At 43.3% G+C, this 24,562-nt stretch overlaps 1 protein-coding gene across 4 annotated transcripts in view; it reads left to right on the forward strand.

The window, feature by feature from the left end:
* Positions 1 to 24,283, forward strand: part of LOC130282777 (zinc finger protein 84-like) — a 77,382-nt gene extending 53,099 nt beyond the window's left edge. For all 4 annotated transcript variants that reach the window (XM_056531483.1, XM_056531481.1, XM_056531482.1 and 1 more), the window contains exons 4-5: positions 10,037 to 10,150; positions 20,636 to 24,283. In XM_056531483.1, coding sequence (XP_056387458.1) covers positions 10,037 to 10,150; positions 20,636 to 24,087 — 3,566 coding nt within the window. In that variant the 3' untranslated portion in view covers positions 24,088 to 24,283. The remainder of the gene's footprint in view (positions 1 to 10,036; positions 10,151 to 20,635) is intronic.
* Positions 24,284 to 24,562: the final 279 nt, after the last annotated feature.

A 24,562-nucleotide genomic window follows, 5' to 3' on the forward strand; every position in this document is an offset into this window, starting at 1 on the left:
GTTTTGATAACTGTTGTCCTTGGTTTTGACCCACTTTGTCGGAAAGTGTGTGCTCTGTTGCATGGCAAAAGCAGGGTCACAGTTTAGAGAGGAAACAAAAAAATGATCCATAGGGGGAACAACTCTACAGGAAAGCATCAAATTTGATATAAACATTTGTTCCCCTTTACACATTTGGTACACATTGGATTTTACCAATTTTGCTTTATGGGACAACCCCTTTAAGGTTCTCAAACTTTGAGAAACAAGATTCTCTGGTCTAATGAAACCAAGATTTAACTTTGTGGCCTCAATTCTGAACTTCAAGTTTGGAGGAAACCAGGCACTGCTCATCATCTTGATATGGATTTTATCAGTGACCTAGTAAATATGTAACTCCCATCCAAATTAGTTATTTTCTTCATCAGATTAAAGTGCATGCACTAAATCACACACAGGCACATTGTCAGTGTTAACATACTTCTACATTTTATTAGTCAGTCGTCCAGTTATATAGACATGGCATTTAGCATAAGTTCCCGCCCTCACTAGGGAGGTGTTTTTAGCCTTGGCATACCATATGCATACCATATAAGGTATGCCCTCTGTCTCAGATATTTAAGGTTTTAGGCATTGGCTAGAACAGGGAATTCCTCTACTCGACAGGAGGGGGAACAGCAAGGAGCAGAGTAGCTTGGGGGATGGGCTTTGTCAAATAGTCTTTTTATCATGCATACACACACACACATATATATATACTCACTCATAGTGGGGGATATCCACTACAATCCCCCGTTAAAATGACTATTTTACCTTTCCCTAATTTCCGTCATCCTAACTCATCTGCCCCAATGTGTTTTCTCAAATGCTTCACTGTACTTTAGATGATCCATGGCTTGTCCATGGACCCCCTTAGCCTCAGACTTTACACATATGGAGTCAGATGCTGTCCCTATGGTTCACTGCTTTTATAGATGGTATTGAAGCTCTGTAAGGGGGTATAGGCTTCATCAATTGTCTCAAAGTCCAAACTCGTTATCACTGGCGTGGCATTCTCAACAGCCTTCTCACACATATTCTTTAAGCAAGGCAAAACACAACACACAACAAAAGCAAGGATTATCAGGATTATAAGTATGGCTATTCCTATTTGGGTCAAAGTCTTTTTCCACCCTCCCATCCAATTAAAGTATTGATCCCAGGGGTCTGAGATTCCAGAATTCTTTTTAAGATCTACTGATAGGTCTTCTAGTCTCTTTATGGCTATGGTTACTTTACCATTAGGTCCTGTATTGGCTGAGATATATGGGCAACAGGTCTCCCAAAACATTTTACATACCCCCCCCTTTTTCCCCTAACACCATATCTAATGCCATACGATTTTGGAATGTCGTAGTGGATGTGGCACTTAGTTGTTCGGCCTGACCATTTTTTTTTAAGTATTTATTTATAACTTTAATGATTTAGCAACACAATACAAAAATAAATCAACATACAGCCAGAGATAGACCCATCCCCACCACCCTCAAGAAGAAAAACAGGAGCAAATGAGCAGCATGACAACACCCTTGAAGTAAGTAGTCAAGGATATCTACCCCCGGCTGACACCAAATCACTTAACAGAGACGCAGGCAACACGCACACTCACACACATTCCCATACATTCGCGGAGTATCCCCAACTTCCTTGCCCAAGATAGAGACAACAAATCAACCCAGGAGAACCAACTCGTTCCAGTGGGACAACCGACTCTCCTATAAGGAGCCAGGGCATCCAGATTTTATCAAATTTCTTGGGGCACTTGCGACTAAGGTACAGCATCCTGTACAACGGAACATATTTGTTAACTAGGTTGAACCATCTTACAATAGGAGGAGGGAAGTATCCTTCCAGGCCATAATCAGAACTTTACGAGCACAGAACAATAGAAACTGAATAAGTAGGCGCCTATGGGAGCCTGAGGCTAAGTCATCAATAACACCCAACAGACAAACACCAGGGGAAAACACATGAGGAAATTCCAAGTGGTCCGCCAAGAACTGCAGCACCTCCCTCCAGAAGGGTTCCACACAAGGACGACGCCACATAGCATGTAGAAGAGAGCCCACATCCACATGACACCAAAACAAACATATGAAGAAGAGATACCCATACGGAATAGCTTAACCAGAATGTAATATAATCTAAGGATGAACCTAACCTGAATAAGCCAGCTCGAACAGATCCAGGCCCGCCGACTGCAATAATGTATAAGCCTGAGTCAAAGGTTTAGTGAAGTCAGCTGTACCCAGAAGCAACTCCACTTCAGAAAAGGCCAGGGCCACATCAAGGGAGCCAAACTGCATCACCATCACATGTCTCAACTGGAAGTACATAAACTGGGAACTCCGGGGGAGATGGAAGCGGTCACACATTTGTTGGAATGAAGGGAAAGCAGGAAACTCCCCAAACAAGTGCATGGCAAATTTGACTCAGTGAGCGCTCCAGAACCCGGCAGCCTCCAACTCCTGCAGGTGCTCAAAATGAGAATTTCCCCACAGGGCTTCCCTGGGGGACATTACCGGTAATGGAAAGTGTCTAGAAACCACCAACCACACCACTGCCACAGTCCTAATAGGGGACAATAACCTAGAAGTAGGGGTATACCTGTACAGGGTATTAATCAGTGTTTCATACGAACCCATGAGAGCTCCCGCCAGAGCAGTGGAAGCATTCGCCAGATCCAAGTTGATCCACCAGGCAGCATACACCAGTTGAGACACTAGAAAATAATTGCATATTAGGAGCAGCTAAGCCACCCTCAGTTTGGGCGCCTGGAGCAGCTCCTGACCCAGTCTCGGATGTTTGTCCTGCCAATAAAAGGATCTCAAAGCACCACTCAGCCTCGTAAAGAATCTCTTAGGGGGAATCACCAGGGAAAGATGAAACAAATATAAAAACTTAGGCAGATAAATCATTTTAAATATATTAATCCTGCCAGCTAGAGATAGGGTTAGAGGAGACCAGGCCTGTAATTTAGCTATCACAGATGACAACACAGGATCCAAATTTAACTTTACATAGTCCTTCACAGATACAGAAACCTCCACTCCCAAATATTTAAAGTGAGTGACCACCTGCAACCCATGAGACAGCGGCATCAAGGAAGACTTGACCCAATTAACCCTGAAACTGGACAAGGAACCAAAATCCTCAAGGAGAGCAAACAAGGCCCCAAGGGAATCATGGACATCTGCTAGGTAAACCAAAGTATTATCTGCATACAGTGACACTTTTTCTTCCAAGGAACCCCTACGTACCCCATGAATACAAGGAGATGCTCGGATGGCCGCAGCCAGGGGCTTGACTGCCAGGGCAAACAAAAAAGGGGGCACCCCTGCCTCGTCCCCTTTCCTAGCTGAAAGGAGTCAGAGACCTCAAGATTAGTGAGCACCCTAGCCTAGCCCTAGGGCTATCATATAACAACCGTACCAACGCCCGGAACCGAGGACCAAACTGTAGGGCCCTCAAAACAACCCGCAAATACAGCCATTCCACAGAATCAAAGGCTTTATAGACACCTAGGCTAACTACATAACCCCCAGAGGCACCCCCTTCAGCTGCCGCTAAGTTATGGTGCAATATTTGTACATTAATATCCGTGGCCCTCAATGGCATAAAACCCATCTGGTCAGGATGTATGACAGCGGCTATAACCCTACACAGCCGATAAGCTAGAACTTTGGCCAGAAGTTTGATATCTACATTAAGGAGAGAAATGGGGCTATAGGAATCCGGTAGGGTTGGATCCTAGCCTGGTTTGGGAAGAACCACAATAAGGGCGCAAAACATAAGCCATAATATGGATTTTTAGGTGCAAAATTGAAAGGGTTATGATTTTTAAAAGGTAAGGAGGAAAAAACTAAAGTGCAAAAAAAAAAAAAAAAACTGAGTCCTTAAGGAGTTAAGAGCATTCTCTAAGACATTTATGAATCTCTGCTGGTTATAATAGATATAATTAATCCAGTCTACATTCTTGTTTATGGAAATCTGGGGTATTATAGACTTAAATCTGGCTTTTACTTTTTTTCTCTAGCTTTAAATTCATCTGGGCATCAATACACACATGGGGGTCAAGGCTCCCAACAGGTTCGGTAGTGAAAATGTGTATGGGCATAAGAGTCTTGGCTAGGGCTGCACGATATATCGCAAAAGCCATCGAATTGTGATTTTTGCTTTTTGCGATTTAGCGATACGGGCCCCCAACCCCCCAAGGGTGGAATGTGACGGGGGTGGGGGAGTAATGTCACAGGGGGGAAAGTGGCAGGGGGGAATGTGACGAGGGGGATGTGACGGTGGGGGGGAGAATGTGACGAGGAGGGGGGAATGGGACGAGGGGGGGGGAATGTGACAGGCGGGGAGGGGAATGTGACTGGGGGAGAATGTGACGGGGGAATGTGAGAGGGGGGGAATGTTACGGGGGGTGGGGAATGTGGCAGGGGGAGGGTGAATGTGACGGGGAGGGGGAAATGTGACGGGGTGAGATGTGATATGGGGGGGGGGGAGAATTTGGCAGGGGGAGGGGGGAATGTGACATAGGAGGGAAATGTGATGGGAGAAGATGTGACCATGAGGGGAGAATGTGAGCGGGGGGAGAGAGAAATTAAATGGGGAGATGTGAAATAGGCAGTGGGCATAAAATGAATGGATAGTTGTAAAATGGAGGAGATTGGACATGAAATGGTGGAATTTCACCATTTATTTATTACATCGCATCACATATCGTAATCGCAATATTTAGGCCCATAATCGCAATCGCACATTTTCCCCATATCGTGCAGCCCTAGTCTTGACTAATCTGCATTCTCCAGTCCAATTCCCTTCTAATCGGGTTCTGAGCTTTATATACCCCAAGTATCCAATACCTTACTGTAGTTAACATTTACTCATCCCACTGGCTAGGCACCAAGTATTCCTTTTCCTTATAACATTATCACCCGCTAAGATGCTTATTTCACCATGCTATTTGTACAGGACACCAATGCTCACCCACTGATTCTCCTCATGCAATGTCACATCCTAACAATCCAGTGCATACTCTTCAAGCTTCATCTCTACAGTGGTTAGATACATCTGTACGGGATCATCATATCTAGATGTCTATTTCCTCTCTTGTTTCCTGACACACAATCATGGGTTTAAGGAACTGGGTAACAATTACAGAATCTAAACTAGGCACAACTTTACAGAAGGTTTTAGTTATATTCTTTAGTGTATCTATGGTTAAGGAATCAGTACAGTCAGAAAAGGACATACTTATATTGGTCCACCTTAGGCAGTTAGATGAAGTCTACTCATAGGGGAGATTTATCAAAGCTGTCTATGTCCCGCTTCAATATAGACCAAACTACAGAGCGTTAGGCCGGTCTATTGTGCGCCTAATTTATCAAAAGGCGCATGGCTCTTGATAAATTCTGTGCACAGACTTCGGGATCTATGCTTTAGACTGTATTTAAACCTGCTCAAGCATGGTCTGACATTTCGGTGCAACTTGTCGCTGAAAAGTCGCTTTTGATCAATTCAGCGCCAATGCATTTTTCTGTCTAAAATAGACTACAATGCATCATGTTCTAAAAATCCTCTAACGCAAAAGTCGCACATATTTAGACTGCGACTTTCTGTGCGACAAATTTAGACAGGAAAAACCAGTCTTAATGCTTTGATAAATATTCCCCATAGTCTCTGAAACAGGTAAGGTGGTTAGGGAGTGTGTTTGTCAGGTACCTATAATGTTTTACCTAGGTCTTAACAGATGCAAATAATGAAGTCTGTACAAACCTTTCTGCATTGTTGTATCCTGAGGCCACAAAAAATATGGACATTAGGACATTACTACACACATAGCTCCCTTCTGCTTAGTGTATAGGGCCATATATGTTACCATGGGGTACAGGAATGTTGGCACAAACATTTTCTTACCAACTCTCCAGGTGCCGACTTTGCCCTGTACCACCTCTTTCTTCTTCCATTGGTCTCTCTCAGCATGCATTGGTTGTTCCTGCAAGAGACCTAACCAGACAGATCCACACTCCCCATCCACATGTACACTCTGTACCATAACTGTGGGGAGGACAGGAGCACTGCAGCCTTGGCAGCCTTGTCCACCATGCAGTCCCTTTGGCTTCTGAGGTTGTTTCCTTGATGTGGTTCTGAACTTTTATGATGGCCACCTTCTCTGGCAGCTCGATGACTTTGAATACTTGAATAACAAACTACAGATTCTAAATTTGTACATTTGATTGGTTTACCCAAGGATTCAGGAAAACCTTTACTCCAATAGGCCCATACTTGTGGGCGGTAATAAAAGTGTACCCGTACTGATTATGTCTTACCTTCAGATATCTTACACATCTCAGCGAATATCTTCACCTCTACTTTCTGAACCAACAACTCAGATTGAGTGGTTTATTGAAGTAGAACTTCATTCTGTATATGTCACCATATATCCTGTCTTATATATTACACCTTTGCACCACTTGGAGCAAGCTTACATTTACAACTCAGCATCAACCATGGATTCTCTGATATCTGTTCATGACGCTTGAATTTTTAACCTCATAAATTCAAGACAAATAAATTATAATCTGAGAGTAGCAAAGCTACCAAAGAGCTTCTTTTTCTGCATCTTCATATTAAACTAAAGTATAATTATAAAGTTATTCACTCACAATTGATGTTATTCAAATAAATGCAATGTAGAATGTATAGGTATATCACATTGGGTATACATGTATTATGAACATACTCAATTTCAAACAGTCAAATTTCCTTCAAGTCTAATGTGACTTTGTGTGTCAGGAGCGGAGGCTGTTATTCTCTCTATAAGCCCCACCTTTCTCCTCCCACTCCTCTATGTCACTGGTCACTGCCCCTTTGAGTTTGGGTATTCTCTTTACCTCAGTTTAGATCAGTCATAAATAACCCTTGAATGTCTAGTAACTGACTGGATTCCTGTGTCACTTTACATGAGGACATACAATACACATATAACATGTAATAATACTGACATGTATAAATACTCATACATACAGGGCCCAACAATCACCAAAAATGTATAAATAAAAAATCTACAGAGCTCTTTCACAAATTGTAAAAATTATCTTCAATGCGCATTGTTTATAATGAAATACTCATTAGCGGACTTTAAATGCTTAGGTAATACAACATTATACTATCAATTAAATAGTGATCACTTTTTTTTATATCTTTTATTTAAATTTTCTTGGCTAAAATTCTTCTCTTGTTACTCCTATAATATAATCAGACAATTAATCCCATTTCCTGATACACTTCATTTTTGGCATCCATCCTGCGCAACTGTGAAAACAAAACTTATTAGGAAATTAATGAAATATCATCAAATATGTTCAATTAATACCATGTGGATTTTCTTTTGTTCTTTACCAATCTAAAAGGATCCATTACAACACAAACACACACATAAACACCTTCACAAATAAACATTCACTGGTCATATTCCATGTATTCCTGATTCATTATACACATCACACATATACAACATATTTTATATCATAAGAACCATCCTATAAACGTCATCATATAACTACATACACAAAATCAAAGTAACAATCATGTACACACAGCTTTCCTAGAGACTCCCTCTGCTTTCCTACCACGCCCTCTGCATTCCATAGCACTAAGCACTCCTCCTCAACATCTTCACTTTTGTCCCCACCATTGGAAAAAACAACCCCATTCCATCTTCATTCATGGAACCTCACACATCTGGGAGTTGTTATACACACCCTGAAACAAACGCTCTCTATTTAACATCCCATCAACAGGCTACAAAAAGCTATGTCTGTACATCAGTGTTAATTTCATTGCCTAATTATTTTGATTATAATTTTTTCTGGATCATTAGTTTACTCCAAAACTCAAATCCCAGAGGGTCCCAATATCCCTCTCCCCAGTATCCTGCTTATTCATTCTCTCACATTTCATACACACTCAGGTTGCAGATAGTTACTTTTGACAGGTTCAGTTAACAGACTCTAGGCAAGAGGTTACCTGCCTTTGTAGGTCGTGAGACAGTCGACTTAAGGCACCAAGATAATCCAAAGGGGGAAACAGTGGCACTTTGGCTGGGTACAAGAAAGTTGTCCTACCGTACTCTTGGAGATGATCAGCTTCCATCTGTGTCCCATATCTTTGGTCCAACTTAAAAGAGTACTCCACTGGAAAACATTTTCTTTTAAATCAACTGGTGCCAGAAAGTTAAACAAATTTGCAAAGTACTTCTATAAAAAAAAAACAATCCTTCCAGTACCTATCAGCTGCTGTATAATACACAGGAAGTTCTTTTCTTTTTGAATTTCCTTTCTGCCTGACCACAGTGCTCTCTGCTGACACCACTGTCCTGTTTAGGAACTGTCCAGGGTATGAGCAAATCCCCATAGCAAACCTCTTGCTCAGACAGTTCCTAAAATGGACAGAGGTGTTAGCAGAGAGCACTTGTGGTCAGGCAGAAAGGAAATTCAAAAAGAAAAGAACTTCCTGTGTATTATACAGCAGCTGATAAGTACTGGAAGGATTGCAATTTTTAATAGAAGTAATTTGCAAATCTGTTTAACTTTCTGGCACCAGTTGATTTAAAAGAAAATGTTTTCCAGTGGAGTACCCCTTTAATACATATTATTGCACGACTGCCTCATGGTACCATACCGGCGCCAAACTGATATGGATTTTATCAATGACCTAGTAAATATCTAACTCCTTTCCGAATTCATTATTTTCTTTATCAGAATAAAGTGTATGCACATAAGTAAATCACACACAGACACACATTGTCAGTGTTAACATAATTCTAAATTTTATTAGTCAGTCATCCAGATATACAGTGACCCCCCGACATACGATCATTTCAAGATAAGATGGCCTCTCAGAGGCCATCGCATGTTGAAGGCAGCATCAACATATGGTGCTTTTGTATGTCGGGGCCCTCGCATAAACGGCTATCCGGCAGCGCAGACTGCTTCAGCTGCTGCCGGATAGCCGTTTACGGTGCGCCCTGTGCCCCGACGATCACTTACATGTCCTCGGGGCTCCGGCGCGTCCTCTTCAGGGTCCCCTGCTACGCCGGCACTCTCCTTCAACGTCATCACATCATCGCGCACGCCGTCCTGTCATCCAATAGAAGCGGCATGCGTAGCGACGTGATGGCGGCGACGGAGAGCGAGGATCCCGGGCAGCAGAGACGTTCCGGAGCGACGGGGACACCCCGGGGACGCAACGACAGCGATGAAGGGCGACATCCAGGGCAGCGGTGACGGGTCCGGAGCGGCGGGGACACGTGAGTATTACCTCCTATACTTTACACTGCACGGATCCCTCAACATACGATGGTTTCAACAAACGATGGTTCATTTGGAACAAATTACCATCGTATGTTGAGGGACCACTGTATAGACATTGCATTTAGCATAAGTTCCCGCCCTCACTAGGGAGGTGTATTTAGTCTTAGCAAACCATATGCATACCATATAAGGTAGGCCCTCTGTCTCAGATATTTAAGAAGGTTTTAGGCATTGGCTAGAACAGGAAATTCCTCTACTCGACAGGAGGGGGAAAAGCAAGGAGCAGAGTAGCGTGGGGGATGGGCTTTGTCAAATAGTCTTTTTATAATGCATACACACACATATATATATCCCCACATCCTGGTATGCAATTCTTGTGGCATCATACCCAGGCTGTAATCGCTGCCAAAGGTGCTTTAACTGAGTAAAGGGTCTGAATACTTATGTCAGTGCAATATTTAGTTTTTTCTTTTTTAATAAATTAGCAAAGATTCCTAACATTCTGTTTTCGCTTTGTCATCATGGGGTATTGAGTGCAGAATCATAGGGACATTTTTATTTTTTATTTCTTATTTTAACACAAGACTGCAACATAACGAAATGTAAAAAAAAATGGCAAAGGGTCTGAAGACTTTCCAAATGCATTGTAACTAAGCAGTAAGGTCTAAACCAAGAATTATCAGACAACTTATTTTTTTTAGGTTTGGATCACATGAAGCCTCCTATTGTATCAGTTATCGAGCAAGGAGAGGAACCATATTTGATGGTCCCGCGGCAACAAGGGGAGAAAAAGCTTCCAGAATATTCATGTTCAAGTAAGTGATCATTAAAAAAAAAAAAAAAAGTGCTGTCAAAAATAGCTTTTAACTTTTTTTTTTGCCCCTGTGTGCTAGTAGGGCAGATGGAATTTGAAATAAATGAACCACTAATTAACTGGCCCTTTAAAGGGATGTCTAAACCCCTCCAAACATGTATTTGTTTTAGACACTTACATAACCAACCGACAGCTACAGGCAGAAGTCAGCTTCGGAGTTTGCTTCAGTGTCGGTAATTTAACCATCTAGATCCATTTCAGGGGTTCAATCAACCCCTTGCAATTCAATCACAGGGGGCTCACTGGTTGCCATGGCAGCCAGAGGCCTTCTGAAGGCTTCCATCAATGCCATGTAAACTCTACTAATGCATCTTGCCACAGGTAGGCAAAACTATTAGAATGCCGACTTAGCAGTTCTCTAGGGGCCCAAAAAATATAATAAAATATAAAAAAAATTATGTAAATGTTTAATAATTTTTTTTTAAATCTACCTAATAAAAATGGGAAAAAAACTACAAGGAAACCCCCTTTCTCCACTTACCGTATATACTCGAGTATAAGCCGAGTTTTTCAGCACGATTTTTCGTGCTGAAAATCCCCTCTCGGCTTATACTCGAGTGAACTCTCCACCTGTCAATCCCTTCATCAGTGGTCTTCAACCTGCGGACCTCCAGATGTTGCAAAACTACAACTCCCAGCTGTTTTGAAACCTCTGGAGGTCCGCAGGTTGAAGACCACTGCAGCCTTCGTCATCATCCAGCCCCCCCCCCCTTTTGTTTTGTACTCACCCCCCCTCGGCGGGAAGTTAGGGTGAGCTGGTCCGGGCCATCTATGCTGCAGGGACCGTTCGGTGGGGAGGATTAGTCGTTGCGGGCTGTCCATTTTTACCGGGGGGGCCCTCTTCACCATACTTTGGGCCCGGCCCCGGACTAGTGACGTTGCCTTGACGACAACGCACAGGGACGTTCATGCATCGGGCATGCTGGGAGTTGTAGTTGTGCAACATCTGGAGATCCGCAGGTTGAAGACCACTGATGAAGGGATTGAGACGCGGTGATGATGAAGGGGGGGGGATGATGACGGGGGTCTGGATGATTACATGGGGGGGAAGATGTATTTCCCATCCTAGGCTTATAGTCGAGTCAATAACTTTTCCTGGGTTTTTAAGGGTAAAATTCGGGGCCTCGGCTTATATTCGGGTCGGCTTATACTCAAGTATATACAGTAATACATAAATAGTATTGCCACATGTGGAAATGTCTCAACTATATAAAATGTTGTTTATCATGCATGATGCAATAAACGTAATGACCGGCGATACAGGGGCCGGAACATTGTGACGTCACGGCTCCGCCCCCTCGTGACATTACGGCCCACCCCCTTAATGCAAGTCTATGGGAGGGGGTTGTGATGGCCGCCACGCCCCCTCCCATAGACTTGTATTGAGGGAGCGGACCGTGAAATCACGAGGGGGCGGAGCCGTGACATAACGATGCTTGGGCCCCTGTATTGCCCGTCATTACGCACAGAGCGAGTTTGCTCTGTGCAGTGATAGCGGGGTGCTGCACCGGAAATTCCTGGGGTCCCCAGCGGCGGGACCCCCGCGATCTGACATCTTATCCCCTATCTTTTGGATAGGGGATAAGATGCTAGGGGCGGAGTACCCCTTTAATCCTTCCAGTACTTCTTAGCGGTTGTATTCTACAGAGAAAATTCTTTTTTTGGGGGGTTTTCTTTTATGTCACGAACACAGTGCTCTCTGCTGACACTTCTGTCCATTTTAGGAACTGTCCAGAGCAGGAGAAAATCCCTATAGCAAACATATGCTGCTCTGGACAGTTCCTAAAATGAAAAGAGGTGTCAGCAGAGAGTACTGTGGTCGTGACAGAAAAGAAATCCCCCCCAAAAAATGTCCTCAGTAGTATACAACCACTAATAAGTACTGGAAGGATTAAGATTTTTTAATAGAAGTAATTTAAAAATCTGTTTAACTTTCTGGCATCAGTTGATAAAAAAAAAGTTTTCCACCAGAGTACCCCTTTAACCCCTTAACGACAATGGACGTAAATGTACGTCATGGTGCTTTGGAACTTAACGCACCATGGCGTACATTTACGCTCCACCATGACCGCAATCATGAGGTCATGCTATTAGCAGCCAGGGACCCGCCGGTAATGGGGGACATCTGCAATCACGCGGATGTCCGCCATTAACCCCTCAGATGCCATGATCAATACAGATCACAGCATCTGTGGCAGTGTGGTCAGGGATGTGGAATTCCTATCGCCCGATGTCTGGGACATGCAGTTCCAGGTGCCGGGCAGATTGAATTATTCTGGCTCTTAGCCCTGTTTTGGGCAAGCAGGGCCGGACCTGACAAGCCCGGCGGCGCTCAGCAGTCTGTATGGAGAAGGCTCCCGACTTCTGCCCGTTCCATACTCTGCAGCCCCCGGCTGTTCTCAGTAGCCGGGGGCTGCTGCTAATAGCCAGCATGCGGTGATCGCCGCGGCTGTCAAAGCTGACAGCGGCGTCTAAAGGGACATGTGAAAGCTCCCTGGTGGTCTAGTGGGGTGGATCGCCCCCCTGCGGCATGATCGCGGGGGGGGGGGGGGGTGTCTTAGGCGGCTGGGGGAGATCCACTATAGAGGTAGCCGGAGGGCTCTGTTCCCTGCTGTCTCGTGGCTCTGTCATTGATAGAGCCTGGCTGGATTGGCTCTATCAATGGAGTGCAGATGTGCAGATGGAGTGCACACAGATCAAGGGAGTTCAATAGAACTATATTGATCTGTATGAGGAATCTAATGATTCCTCCTAAAAGTCTAATAAACTATAAAAAAAAATTAAGTTTAAAAGACACACATTAACCCCTTCCATGTTAAAAGTTAAAATCACCCCCTTTTCCTATATAAAAACATGTAAACATAATAATAATAATCATATTTCTTATTGCTGCGTGCATAATTGTATGAACTATTAAAATATAACATTATGTATCCCATACGGTAAATGACGTAAATGTAAAATAAAATACCAAACCTCAGAATTGCAATGTTTTGAATATCCCAGAAAAAAAAAGTTAAAAAGCGTTTAAAAAGTCAGATCAATACCAAAATGGTACCGATACAAAAATAGATTATGGCGCAAAGAATTAGCCTTCATACAGCCTGGTATGCGGAAAAAAAAGCAGCTACAGGGGTCAAAAAATGGCAATTAAAAAAATTCGAAAAAGGTCAGAATTTTTTTAAAATCAGTAAAACATGACGGAAACTATACAAATCTGGTATTGCTGTAATCAGGGCGGCCTAAAGTATCAAAACTACATGTTGGCTCAACCACAAGGTACCGTATTTATCGGCGTATAACAGGCACTTTTAAAACTTAAATTTAAGGCAAAAAGTCTGCCTGCGTGTTATACGCCGATAAGTCTTCTGGTCACTGATTTAAAGCGGCCGCAGCAGCGTCTGCTTGTTAAGTATTAACAGCACGGCCGCGGACACTTTAAATCAGTGACCAGCGGCATCTCCTCCCCGCACTGTCACTTGTTTTCTCCCGCATTATCCACAGGTGTGGTGGATAGTGCAGGAGACGCTGATTAAAATGAGCCCTACCTTGTCCGGGTCTGCGCTACCTTTTAATTAGCGTCTCCCGCACTATCCACCAGTACCTGTGGATCGTGCGAGAGACAAGTGAGTTTCACTTTTCATTTTCCCTCCTTCCCCCCTCCCTCATCATTCCCCCTTTCCCTGCTTTTTATAGTTTTGTTTATTTTCCTTACCTGTCTGCACTTCGGCAGGTCAGGTCAGGCGGAGGGTCTTGTGGGGTCAGGGAAGCAGATGAGTTACGTGCTCTGCCGGCTTCTCTGTGCAGCATCACTTCATTTCCTGTAGTCGCCGCCAAAAAGTGACATCCGTGATGCCGTGCAGAGGAGCCGGGAGAGGACGTAACTCATCTGCTTCACTGACCCAGCAGCCTGCAAGACAGCCGAAGTGCAGACAAGTAAGGAAAGGGGAAGAGTGGTCTTCAACCTGCGGACCTCCAGATGTTGCAAAACTACAACTCCCAGCATGCCCGGACAGCAGTTAGCTGTCCGGGCATGCTGGGAGTTGTAGTTTTGCAACATCTGGAGGTCCGCAGGTTGAAGACCACTGGATGCCATAGGAGGAACATGATGGGGGGATGATGAGACGGGGAAATGATGAGGGGGGGGGGGATGATGGGGGGGATGATGAGACGGGGAAATGATGAGACGGGGGAAATGATGATGGGGGGATGAGACGGGGGAAATGATGATGGGGGGATGAGACGGGGAAATGATGATGGGGGGATGAGATAGGGGGAAATGATGATGGGGGGATGAGACAGGGGGAAATGATGAGATGGGGGGATGAGACAGGGGGAAATGATGAGAGGGGGGGGATGATGGGGGGGATGAGACAGGGGGAAATGATGAGGGGGGGTGATGGGGGGGATGAGACAGGGGGAAATAATGAGGGGGGGGGAATGAGGGGGGGATGATGAGACAGGGTGGGGGGATGATGATGAGGGACATGAGGAGACAGGGTGGGGGGGATGATGAGGGGGAATGATGGGGGACATGATGAGACAGGGTGGGAGGATGATGAGGGGGAATGATGGGGGACATGATGAGACAGGGTGGGGGAATGATGGGGTACATGATGAGACAGGGTGGGGGGGATGATGAGGGGAATGATGGGGGACATGATGAGACAGGGTGGGGGGAAGATGAGGGGGAATGATGGGGGACATGATGAGACAGGGTGGGGGGAAGATGAGGGGGAATGATGGGGGACATGATGAGACAGGGTGGGGGGATGATGAGGGGGAATGATGGGGAATGATGGGGGACATGATGAGACAGGGTGGGGGGATGATGAGGGGGAATGATGGGGGACATGATGAGACAGGGTGGGGGGATGATGAGGGGGAATGATGGGGGACATGATGAGACAGGGTGGGGGGATGATGAGGGGGGAATGATGAGACATGGGGAGATGATGAGACATGGGGGGTGGCGATGAGAGGGGTAAATCTGGCACAGGGACTGATAAAAGGGAAGGAATGATGTGGCACTGGAGGGGACGGGACCAAACTGAGGTGCAGAAGAAAACGAAGTTGGGGGGATGATGTGGCATTTAGTCCAAGTCATTTATTTTACATTTTATTTTTTTTACTTAAATTTCCCTGTTAAAATGGGGGTGCGTTTTATACGCCAGTGCGTGTTTTACGCCGATAAATACGGTAAATGGCATAGAAAAGAAAACCACCAAATTTGCTAAATTATCTTTTACTATTTCAATTTCACTTCACCGATTATTTATATTTTTTTGGTTCGGAGAATATGTTATTGAAAAATTAAAAGGTATCATTATAGTAGGTAGTTATGGCTGTTATAGGCCAAGGAGGAAAAAACGAGAATGTAAAAGCGAAAATTGGACAAGTGGATCGTCATGAGGGACAAGTAGATTTTGCTCCGTTTTAGTCCCGTGGACAAGTAGTTTTTTTATTAAATTTCCACACCCCTGGTGGTACTTTGAATGGATGATCGGATCGCCCGCAGCGCTGCCGCTGGGATCTGAACATCCAGCATGGCGGCCACAGGTCCCCTCACCTGCCTCCGGCCGTGTCCTGGGATCGAGAAGACCAGAGCAGAAGATCGCTGATAACACTGATCAGTGCTATGCCTTATGCATAGCACTGAACAGTATTAGCAATCAAATGTTTGCTATAAATAGTCCTACTAAAGTGTGAAAAAAAAGTTAAAAAATGTAAAAAAAAATAAGTTAAAAAATGTAAAAAAAAATTGAAAAATCCCCACCCTCAATAAAAATGCAAATCCGAACTTTTGTCACATTTTATTCAAAAAATAATAATTATAAAACATTTATAAAAAGTAAAATATAAGCAAAAGTGGTGCAAATAAAAACTGCAGATCACGGCACAAAATAATTAGCCCTCATACTGCCTGGTAAACGGAAAAATTAGAAAGTTATAGGTGGTCAAAATAGGGCAATTTCAAACATACTAATTTAGTTAAATTAGCTTGAGATTTTTTTCATTTTTTCATTTTAATTGTATTGACCCACGGAATGAAGAAAAAAAGTCATTTTTACTGTAAAGTGTACAGCGTGAAAACAAAACCTTCCAAATTTGCTACATTGCGGTTTTCTTTTCAATTTTCCCACATAAATAATATTCTTTTAGGTTGCGCCGTACATTTAATGGTAAAATAAACTTTACAAAGTAAAGTTGGTGACACAAAAAAACAAGTCCTCATATGGGTCTGTTGATTGAAATATAAAAGAGTTATGATTTAAGGCAAGGAGGAAAAAACTAAAATGCAAAAATAAAATTGGCCTGGTCCTTAAAGGGGTACTCCGGTGCTTAGACATCTTATCCCCTTTTCAAAGGATAGGGGATAAGATGCTTGATCGCGGGAGTTCCGCCGCTGGGGACCCCCGTGATCTTGCATGCGGCACCCCTTTGTAATCAGTCCCCGGAGCGTGTTTGCTCCGCCCCCATGTGATGTCATGCCTCCGCCCCTCAATGCAAGCCTATGGGAGGGGGCATGACAGCTATCAGGGGACTGATTACAAACGGGGTGCTCCCCAGCGGCCGGACTCCCGCGATCAGGCATCTTATCCCTTATACTTTGGATAGGGGATAAGATGTCTAAGCACCGGAGAACCCCTTTAAGGGGTTAAAGGGGTATTCCAGGCAAAACCTTTTTTATATATATATATCAACTGGCTCTGGAAAGTTAAACAGATTTGTAAATTACTTCTATTAAAAAATCTTAATCCTTCCAATAGTTATTAGCTCCTTCCAATAGTTATTAGCTGCAAGGGGAACTGCACAGCTCCCGGGACGTGCGTTTTGGCCTGGAATACCCCTTTAACATTACTCTGTTGATGGTTATGGATCGCAGAAGGCAAAGAAGAAAAAACTAAAGCAAAATATGAAAATTATGATGGGAAGGGTTTAATAAAACACCCCAAAAAGTAGGAAGCTTGTGATGCTGTGGGGACTTAGAGGAAACAGATTAGCATTAGAATTAATGCTTAAAGGGGTATTCCAGGCAAAAACATCTTATCCCCTATCGAAAGGATAGGGCATAAGATGTCTGATCGTGGGGGGCCCGCCACTGGAACCCCCCGCGATCTCCCTGCAGCAGCCCACATTCTATGCATAGCTGCGTCTGAAGTTTCGGAAACCGCCAGGCTTCCTAGACGGGGACGTGACGTCACGCCCCCTCCATTCATTTCTATGGGAGGGGGCGTAACGGCCGCAACTGTAGCACTGTATAAAGGGATATGAATAATATAAAAATATTGTTTTTATACCATGAAATCCCATACGTGCCAGACTGGGATGACTCAAAGTTCCTAGTCATCCTGTTAGAGATTTTCCAGGATTTTCAGAAAATTGCATATTGGCTGGAATCATTCTTAAAGGAGATGTCAAGGAACAAAAAAACTAAAACATATGTCCTATACACATGATTGGAGATAAGTATCCCCCATGATCTCTAGAACAGGCCCCCCACACTCCCCGTATCCTGGAGCTGCAGACCCCATGTCATCCATTAATTTCAATGAAAGTTCTGGAGATACCCAAGTGCTATAGAAGACATTTCTTTTGGCTGGACAACCCCTTCAAATGAAAGAAACCTTTATTAAAGGAGTACTCCGGGATAAGAAAACGTATCCCCTATCCTAAGGATAGGGGATAAGTTTCAGATCGCAGGGGGTCCGACCGCTGGGACCCCCCGCGATCTCCCGTCCGGGGCCCCGACAGTCAGCGGCCAGGGGCTGTGTCCGACCACCGCATGACGCGGCAGCCGACACGCCCCCTCAATACATCTCTATGGGAGAGCCTGAAACTCATCCCCTATCCTTAGGATAGGGGATAAGTTTTCTTATCCTGGAGTACTCCTTTAATCTCTAAATCTGCTGCAGCTCCAGCACTCTCATTGCACCAATGTCCCCTGCTGGGCCTTTAGTAATAACATCACATATTCTGTCATTGGCCTCTCCATATCACATAAACAATGTACATGACGTCATTCCAGCTGGCCCTTTGAGTGGCACTAGAGCAGTGGTAACGGATTTAGGGGTTAATAAATGTTTGTTTTTGTTTTTAAGGCCAAATCCAAACTGTATGCAATTTTCTAAAAACTGCTTTAATGGTTGTGCCCTTCATTCTGTAGTATTCAGACATCTTAAGAATTTTGATATATAAAGAGGTGTTTCCATCTTATAAAGTGATGGCATATTACTAGGATATGTCATCACTTTATGATTATTTGTGGTCTGAACTTTGGGATCCCTACCAATTTTGAGAATAAAGGTTTTGCAGTGCTGCTTATGTACTGTATGACCTTTACTGTTTTTCCTTGTACAGCAGACAAACTGAATAGCGGTGCAGCCCTATTCGAATAAATGTACTTTACTGCATATCTCTTACAGTCAGTTGGCCTAGGGCACTGGAGTTCTCCCTTTCCAACCATAAAGTGATGAGATGTCCTAACGATAGTTGATCCCTTTAGGCTAAGTTTCCACTGTTTTTTTTTTTTTGGCAAAACGCCAAGAAAAATGCCAATTCTGCCGCATTGCATTTTTTTGGCCAAAAAACGCTGTGGCCAGATGTAAGCTGCAAATCAATGAGAAATTGCAAATTTCGAATTCCACTTGGCGTTTTTTCACTTTGGCGTTTTTTTAAATCCTTTTGGCGATTTTTTCCTTTTCTGTGTTTTTTTCAACTCCCTGGCGTTCTGAAAAAAAACGCTGTATGTCGCTCAAACCAGCGTTTTTCCGCAAAATTGTTGCGTTTTGCTCTAATAGAAGTCTGTGGGAGTGAAAAAACGCCAAGAAAAACGATATGTGGGGTTTAACTTTTTTGCGTTTTTGCGGGCGTTTTTTAATCTTTTTTGGACTTTAGTGATCCAAAAAAGTGATGGAGATAAAATTTCGTAGGGTACCATCATAAAAATTTTATAAAAAATATACAGTAGTGAAGGAAAAAATTGTATCTAACGAAATTTCTATTATTTAAAAAAAAAACTTGTATTACTTTTTAAACAGGGATCAATTTATGTGTGCGAGGAAATAAAAATGTGGCCGACAATTATAAAAATTTATTGTGTGTGTGTTTTTCACTTTTTTGCTTTATTTTTTACATTTATTTTAGTTAGCACTACTACTCCCAGCATGAAACACACTGTTCCATGATGGGAGTAGTACTACCTGTACTAATAGACAGATCGCCCATTGCGATTCTCCTGTATAATGTATAGATGCGGCTGCTCTTCTATGGTCCCCTGCCCTGACGTATATTTACACTTATTCATATTTCCTGCAGAGAGCTGTGATTGGCCAGATGGTTCCAGCCAATCACAGCTCTCTGTGAGAAATAGGAATATGTGTATACATACGTCCGTGCAGGGGACCATAGAAAAGCGGCCGCATCTAAACATTATACAGGAGGATCACAGCGGGTGTCAGGGGGAGTGACATCCGCCGTGATCTTTCCATAACTGCAGTTACTACTACTCCCAACATAGAGCACACTCTGCTCCATGCTGGGAGCTGTAGTACCTGCATTAATAGACAGATCGCAGCAGGTGTCAGAAGTTACACTCGCTGTGATCTGTCTATTAATGCAGATACTACAGCTCCCAGAATGGAGCAGAGTGTGCTCCCTGTTGGGAATAGTAGTACTTGCATATAAGAACAGATCGCAGCGGGTATCACTACTGACATCCGCTGTGATCGTCCTGTCTATAGCAGAGATGGAGCGGCTGTATACATCGCTCGCATCCCTGCTCTGCACTATACTCGGGCCGGCCACTCATCCATTCATCTTTTCCTCAGAGCTGTGATTGGTTGCAACCATCCGGCCAATCACAGCTCTGGGTGGAAAATATGAATGAGCGATATGAATTTCTATTGACATCGCTGGCTTCTCTGCTATATTATGGACGATCGCATCGGGTGTCAGGACTGAGACCCGGGGCGATATGTCTATAGTACAGGTACTACCACTCCCAGCATGGAACAGTCTGTTTCATGCTGTACTCCCAGTAGTACTACATAAAAAAAAATTTAAAATTGAGAAAAAAAGTGAAACACACACACTTTATTAAAAAATAAAAATTGAGTTATAAAATATATACATTGCGTTTAATAAAAAATTTTCCATCTTGGTACCCAACAAATTTTGGGTAGCAAAAAAAAAAAACACCAAGGTGCAATTTCCACACAAATGAAAAAAACGCAAGAAAAGACGCATGATGACGTAGATTGCACTGGTGTTTTTTCTGGCGTTTTTTTAATCCCTAAAAACGCAGGACAAAAAACCAAGTGGAAATTTAGCCTTACAGAAAGAGAAAACTCCTAAAATATCCTGAGATTTGGCATATAGTACAATATTTAAAGCTTACCCAATATCTCTCTTTTTATCCCTTCAGCTGGCAAGCCCATCAGTGAGACGACATCTAAGGGAAACTCCCCACCCTTTCTTTCACTGGACTGGGTAACAGGATCTTCCATTTTCACTCAAGATTATACTCCAAGGATTACAAGAAGCAAAACATCAACTGTTTCTATTAGAATAAAGTCAGAGGAACAAAATGGATTCCATTCTTTACATCTGCCTCCACGTCAGTTCGGTCCATGGACTGAATATTCTACAACTCATTACAACCAAAGAAACAACCAAGAAGATAAACCTCTCAACCTGTCCATAATGAGTACAGACCTTGTTAAACACGAGAACCTCTTTCCAAAAGCGAACATATTTGCTTGTTTTGATGCTGGTAAAACGCTGACTTATGAATCTGAACTTTTTGAACATGAGGGAATTCACAAAAAAAAGAAACAATTTGTGTGTCCAGTGTGTGGAAACCTCTATACTTCTAAGCTAGGTTTCATAAAGCATCAGAGAATCCACCAAGGTGAGACCAACTTTTCATGTGCCGAATGTGAAAAATCCTATGTAAGTGCCTCAGATCTCATCGTTCATAGGAAAACTCACACAGACAAGAAACCGTATGTATGTTCTGAATGTGGAAAGTGTTTTATTTCTAGCCTTTACCTTAAGAAACACATGAGAATTCATGAAATTGATAAGCCATTCCCATGCCCGGACTGTGGAAAGTGTTTTAGCAGTGCTGGAAACCGTTTAGTGCATCAGCGGATCCATACTGGAGAGAAACCATTTGTGTGTTCTCATTGTGGCAAATGTTTTACCCAGAAAGCCAGTTACCTTGCACACCAACGAATTCACACTGGCGAGAAACCATTTGTGTGCTTTCATTGCGGCAAACGGTTTACCCAGAAAGCCAGTTGTATTATTCACCAGAGAATTCACACAGGGGAGAAACCCTTTGTATGTTTTGAGTGCGGCAAATGTTTCAGCTCAAAAGTGTATCTGATGAGACACCGGATGACCCACACTGGGGAAAAGCCGTTTGCCTGTTCTCAATGTGGTAAATGTTTCACTCAAAAAGCAAGTTACCTGGCACATCATAGGATTCACACCGGTGAAAAACCCTTTATATGTTCTCACTGTGGTAAATGTTTTTCCCAAAAGGCAAGTTGCATTGTGCATCAACGGATTCACACTGGGGAAAAACCATTTGAATGTTCTGACTGTGGAAAATGTTTTAGCTCCAAAATCTATTTAGTCCGACACAGAATGATCCACACGGGGGAGAAGCCCTTTGCATGTTTTGACTGCGGGAAGTGTTTTAGTCAGAAAGCCAGTTATAATGCCCATCAAAGAATACATACTGAAGAGAAACCTTTTAAATGCATGGATTGTGGCAAATGCTTTACTCAGAAGGCAAGCTATATAACCCATCAGCGGGTCCACACTGGAGAAAAGCCGTTTGTGTGCGCTCTCTGTGGTAAGTGCTTTACGCAGAAAGCCAGTTACCTTACACATCAGAGAATTCACACAGGGGAGAAGCCATATATGTGCACGCTGTGTGGAAAATGTTTTACACAAAAGGCAAGCTATTTGGCACATGAGCGTATCCACACAGGGGAGAAACCATTCGTCTGCCTGCAGTGTGGAAAATGTTTTGCGCAAAAAGCAAGTTGCATTGTTCATCAGAGAATTCACACAGGTGAGAAACCTTACGTCTGTTCTCAATGTGGCAAGTGTTTTGCCCAGAAAGCAAGCTGCATTGTTCATCAGAGAATCCACACAGGTGAGAAACCCTTTCAGTGTTTGGAATGTGGAAAGTGCTTTAGTTCTAAAATCTATCTTGTTCGGCATCAGCTTATCCACAGAGGAGAAAAGCCGTTTCAATGTGTGGAGTGTGGCAAACGATTTACTCAGAAAGCAGGTTACATGGCACATCTTCGAATTCACAAAGATGAGAAGCCGTTTAAGTGTGACGACTGCGGCAAATGTTTTGTCCAGAAAGCAAATTATATTGCACACCAGAGAATCCACACGGGGGAAAAGCCCTTTGTATGTAAAGAATGTGGTAAATGTTTTTCACAAAAAGCTAGTTATATCACCCACCAGAGAATCCACACAGGTGAAAAACCATTTGTATGTGCGCAGTGCGGTAAGTGCTTCTCCCAAAAAGCCAGCTACCTCGCCCATGAAAGAATTCACACAGGTGAGAAACCATTCATGTGCACTCAGTGTGGGAAGTGTTTTACACAGAAAGCGAGTTGTGTGGTGCATCAAAGGATACATACTGGAGAGAAGCCCTTTGAGTGTTCTCTGTGTGGCAAATGTTTCCGACTAAAGAAGAGTTTTGATGAACATCAGAGAACGCACACAGGGGAGAAACCCTTTCCTTGTTCAGACTGTGGCAAATGCTTTACTAATGCAGCAAACCGTATCATACATCAAAGAATCCATACAGGGGAGAAGCCCTATTCCTGCTCTGTGTGTGGTAAATGTTTTACGCAAAAAGCTAGCTATGTATCACATCAGAGAACACACACTGGGGAAAAACCATTTGTTTGTTCTCAATGTGGAAAATGCTTCACTAGTGCCTCAAACCTCATCGTCCATCGTCGTATCCACACAGACCAGAAGCCGTTTCTCTGTACTGAATGTGGAAAGTGTTTTACATCCAAGATCTACCTGGTTAGACACCAGATTATCCACACAGGACAGAAGCCCTTTGAGTGTTCCGATTGTGGCAAACGGTTTACGCAGAAAGCAGGCTACGTGGCACACCAGAGGATCCACACCGGAGAGAAGCCTTTTGTATGCACTCACTGTGGGAAATGTTTTACCCAGAAGGCCAGCTGCATTGTGCATCAGCGGATTCACACAGGAGAGAAACCATTTGAGTGTTGTCAATGTGGCAAACGGTTTAGTTCAAAGGTATATCTGGTGCGGCACCAGCTGATTCACGCTGATGTCAAACCCTTTAAGTGTTCAGTATGCGGCAAGTGTTTTACTCAGAAAGCCAGTTATAATGCACACCAGAGAATTCACACGGATGAGAAACCTTTCAAATGCCTCGAATGTGGAAAGTACTTCACTCAGAAAGCAAGTTTTGTAGCACATCAGAGAGTTCATACAGGGGAAAAACCATTTGTGTGTACTCACTGTGGCAAATGCTTTACTCAAAAGGCAAGTTGTGTTGTACACCAGAGAATCCACACGGGTGAGAAACCATTTGGCTGTTCAGAATGTGGAAAGAGTTTTAGTGCTAAAGTATACTTGGCAAGACATCAGTTAATTCATGCAGAGGTAAAGCCTTTCAAGTGTTCAGAATGTGGGAAATGCTTCACCCAGAAAGCAACTTATGTTGCACATCAGAAACTTCATGTGGACGAGAAGCCTTTTGTATGCTCAGAGTGTGGGATATGCTTCACCCATAAAGACAGTTATGTTGCACATCAAAAAGACCATATAGATGGCAAACCTTTTGCATGTAATTGATTACTGCATGTATAAGGCATATAACCTCAATGTATGTTTCTTGTTCTTTTTGGCAATAGTTACCACATATGTCACCTTTTGTAGTAGAACAGAGAAATAATATAGCGGAGACGAGAAGAACTTTTACTGTAGGCCTTGTTACTCTTGAGTGTTAAAGTATCTTGTGTTTATTTCCTTAAAATAAACTGAACTTTCAGCAATATAGCATTAGTCAGCAATACATTTATTTCTCATACAAAATATCTGTACAGAACTCAGAGATAGTGGAAGGTCTATCCCTCTATGGCCATGGCTAACCAGGCAAAAGAAACGCAACCCCATGTGTTCAGCAATGGGTGCTGAGAATTTCAGTAAAATCATATGGCCGTTGTTTAATGCATAGGAGTGTGGTTTTGCCCACATGCATGTGGGAACGCGACCTTACTACTAATCTGCTTGTGGTGGTATGAAATGTCCAGCAGAAATGTGTTGTGAG

This window comes from Hyla sarda, chromosome 7 (assembly GCF_029499605.1).
Source record: "Hyla sarda isolate aHylSar1 chromosome 7, aHylSar1.hap1, whole genome shotgun sequence".
NCBI classification, from domain to species: Eukaryota; Metazoa; Chordata; class Amphibia; order Anura; family Hylidae; genus Hyla; species Hyla sarda.